The sequence below is a fragment of the Chiloscyllium plagiosum genome, chromosome 47, assembly GCF_004010195.1.
Source record: "Chiloscyllium plagiosum isolate BGI_BamShark_2017 chromosome 47, ASM401019v2, whole genome shotgun sequence".
NCBI lineage: Eukaryota > Metazoa > Chordata > Chondrichthyes > Orectolobiformes > Hemiscylliidae > Chiloscyllium > Chiloscyllium plagiosum.
In genome coordinates, this window is record NC_057756.1 from 5700794 (window position 1) to 5704583 (window position 3790).

Sequence of the window (3790 nt, forward strand, 5' to 3'; positions counted from 1 at the left end):
GTGCGGCACTCCCCCAGCACTGACCCTCTGACTGTGCGGCACTCCCTCAGCACTGACCCTCCGACAGTGCGGCACTCCCCCAGCACTGACCCTCTGACTGTGCAGCCGAACCTCAGCACTGTCCCTCTGAGACCATTGGGCTTTCTCCATAATGACCCTATGAGTTTGCTGTAACCCCTCGTATTGAACTATAGTGTCTGCCTGGATGACGTACTTTGTGTCAAAAGAACCCGGATTGATATTATACCTTTTACAATCTCTGGGTCTTCAATCGAGTCTTGCTCTGTCCTGGGATTGCTCACAATATTCTCTTCCTTTGTTTTTAGATGCACCAGAGGGTCTCACAATTACTTCCCTCAATAGGATGAAAGATTCATCAATCAATACAAGCCAGGGGGAGTCTGCTCTGTCAGGAGTTACCCAGCTTCTAACCTGATGTGGAGACATCTTAATGCCATAATGACGAGAACAAGTTCCAGCAATGAGCTGTGGTTGGTGATTCCTAATGTTACGTCCAGGGAGGCTGGAGACTATCAGTGTGTGGCAGAGAATGAACATGGAACAGTGGAAGGCTCCATAACTATTACTGTGGAATGTGAGTGTACACAGACTTCAATCTCTCTGACACAGGTGGAGGGACAAGCGAAAACACACAAATACAGGGATGAAGGACACATTAAAGGACCCGACATCAATGTGCATGCACGCACACACACACCCACTCGTGCATAAACTGACATTCTGTCATGAATCTTGTCCAATGTTTGCATTACTTTCATTATTTGGAAACAGAGATCCATGGATATGGGTCAGTTCTCTGACGAGCTTGTTTATGTACAAAACCAGAATATCAATTTGCAATAGTGAGGTCACAGTGTTAATTCCAAGACATCATGTGACTGCAATTGATGGCCTGGAACTGCCGTGGTAGTGGTAGATTAGATTCCCGACAGTGTGGAAACAGGCCCTTCAGCCTAACAAGTCCACACCAACCCTCCGCAGAGTAACCCACCCAGACCCATTTCTCTCTGAATAACGCACCTAACACTATGGGCAATTTAGCATGGTCAATTCACCTGGCCTGCACATCTTTGGACTGTGGGAGGAAACCAGAGCACCCAGAGGAAACCCACGCAGATACGGGGAGAATGTGCAAACTCCAGACAGACAGTCACCTGAGACTGGAATCGAACCTGGGACCCTGGTGCTCCGAGGCACCGTGCATAAAATGGTTATATTGTTTAGTTTATAACAGGCAAGGTAAATATATCAAGGCTCTCTGTTTAGTTTTGACATCAGAGCAGAAACACAGCAGAGACACAGTAGAGTTGAATTCAGAAAGTTGAACAGCTTCTCCTGACAGCAGATCCAGTGCAAACAATCAGCTCAGCAGAAGGGGTTTCTAGTCTGTGAAGCTTTCTATCCAGGAGAGTTTGAGTAAAAAGCATCAAGTGTTTAGATTGAGCAGGTTCAGGCCTCCATAACTTTGAGAGACTTAAGGCCAGCAGACATGAGAAGGAATCATAGAATAAACACCAGACTTCAGAGTAAACAAATTCATAAACTAATGATTTAAAGAGCTGAAAGAGAATGACATTTCTATGGAATTAGAGTCTCTGTAACGACAGTGTGATGAAACAGGTTGGAACTTTGTTTTGCTGATTATTTTAAGAGCTTCCTAACTGTTTTCTGTATAAATATAGCTTTCTTTGGCAGTAGACAGCTTGCGTATTGCTGGAAAAAAAATCACATTTTGTTAAAGTCTTTCATCTTGCACTCATCAGGACAGTTTGCAAGAATGCAAATTCAAGTAGGAAACCAACTTTTATTGTGCATGAGAGGATTGGTTTGATGAATGGACTCTTAGTGATAGTGGTGTGACATGGAAGATTCAGAGTGTCATACATAAAGCATAGGAACAGACCCTATGGTCCAACCAATCCATGCTGACCATAATCCCAAACTGAACTATTTCACCTCGCTGAACCCTCCCAAGCTGGAGAAGGTTCAGAAGAGATTTACCAGGATGTTGTGGGAATGGACAGTTTGAGTTATCAGCAGAGCTGGATAGGCTGGGACTTACTTCACTGGAGTGTAGGAGGTTGAGAAGTGACCTGACAGAGGTTTATAAAATCATGAGGGTAGAGATAAGGTGAGTGGCAAATGTCTTTTCCCCAGGGAGGGGAATTTCAAGGCTGGGGGGCATGTTTTTAAGATGAGAGGAGAAAGGTTTTAAAAAGACATTGGGGACAATTCCTTTACACTGAGAGTGGTTCATATGTGGAATGAACTTTGAGAGGAAGTGGTGGAGATGGGTATAACTGCAACATTGAAAAGACATTTGGATAAGCACATGAAGAAGAAATGTTTGGAGGGATATGGGTCAAGCGCAGGCAGATGGGACTCGTTTCGTTTGGGATTAAGGTCAGCATGGACTGGTCTGTTTCCATGCTGTATGACTCTACAATGTGTCACTTTTTATTCTTTCTGCTATAATCGATAATTTCACCCACTGTACCTAGTATGTTACTCACTTCATCTATCTATACCCTTTGTAGGTTGTGTTTGTTTTCCTCAGAACTTACTTTCCTACTTATCTTTGTGTCCAGAACAAATTTAGTTACTGTATATTCAATTCCTTCATTCAAATCATTTCTAGAAATTGTGAACATTTGAGGACCCAGCACCAGTCCCTTGTGGCACACTGCTGGTGACAATCTGTGAAGAGAAAGTAGAGTTGAGGTTTCAGGTCTAGTAGCCCTTCATCAGAACTCTCTTTGTCTGTGTGAAATGCAGCGAGGTGTTGACCGACCAGGATAGCCATTCGCCTGCAGGATGGCCTAGATACATCCTTTTTCAGCATTAAACTTCTTTAATTAACATTACAGGAATTTTCATAATGTCTGATGGTCAGTTTAGCCTGAGGATCAACACACCTCAGGGAAGAGGAGAGGATGAGAAGGCTGCACTCTCACAGTAGGAGAAAGTGAGGACTGCAGATGCTGGAGAGTTAGAGTCGAGAAGTGTGGAAGTGAAAAAGCCTCAGGGAAGAGGAGAGGATGAGAAGGCTGCACTCTCACAGTAGGAGAAAGTGAGGACTGCAGATGCTGGAGAGTTAGAGTCGAGAAGTGTGGAAGTGAAAAAGCACAACAGATCAGGCAGTATCTAAGGACCAGGAGAGACGACATAAGCCCAAAATAAACTCAGTTGTTGTGGGAATTAAACCTGTGCTGTTGGTACATCACAGACCATGCATCCAGCTAACTGAGCTAACCAACCCCCAGCATCAACTGCAGTTCCTGTGAAAGTCTCGGCTCCTCAGACTTGTCCCCCTCTCTTGAGATGTGGTGACCTCACCACCAGGTTGTCTCTCTGTAATGAGATAGCAATCCTCCCATCCTTTGAGTCAATGCTGACTTTAACACTCACACACACACTCTCAAACACTCTCTCACACATTTCGCACACACATTCTCTCATGCACTCTCCCACACACCTGTTCTCACACACATACACTCTCCTACACACACACACACACTCTCTCTCATGCACACACACAGATGCCACACAATGGAAGTTTACATAGTCTATGTCTACTGTAAATGTGACATTGCACCTTAGATTGAGATGAAGGTGACAGAGATCCATTGAGACAGCAGGTTCAGAGAGATGAACAATGGAGTCTTCCTGTGCTGTGTGATTACTCACAACATTTTCTTCCTTTGCTCTTAGATGCGCCAGAGAATCTCACAATTACTTCCCTTGATGGGATTAAAGATTCGTCAATCAC

At 44.3% G+C, this 3790-nt stretch overlaps 1 protein-coding gene across 1 annotated transcript in view; it reads left to right on the forward strand.

Annotated features, from left to right (window-relative positions):
- Positions 1-459: 459 nt before the first annotated feature.
- The window catches only part of LOC122544237 (sialic acid-binding Ig-like lectin 11), a 13270-nt gene continuing 9939 nt past the window's right edge, over positions 460-3790 (forward strand). Inside the window, exon 1 of the mRNA XM_043683313.1 lies at positions 460-595. Within this exon, the coding sequence (XP_043539248.1) occupies positions 460-595 (136 nt within the window). The remainder of the gene's footprint in view (positions 596-3790) is intronic.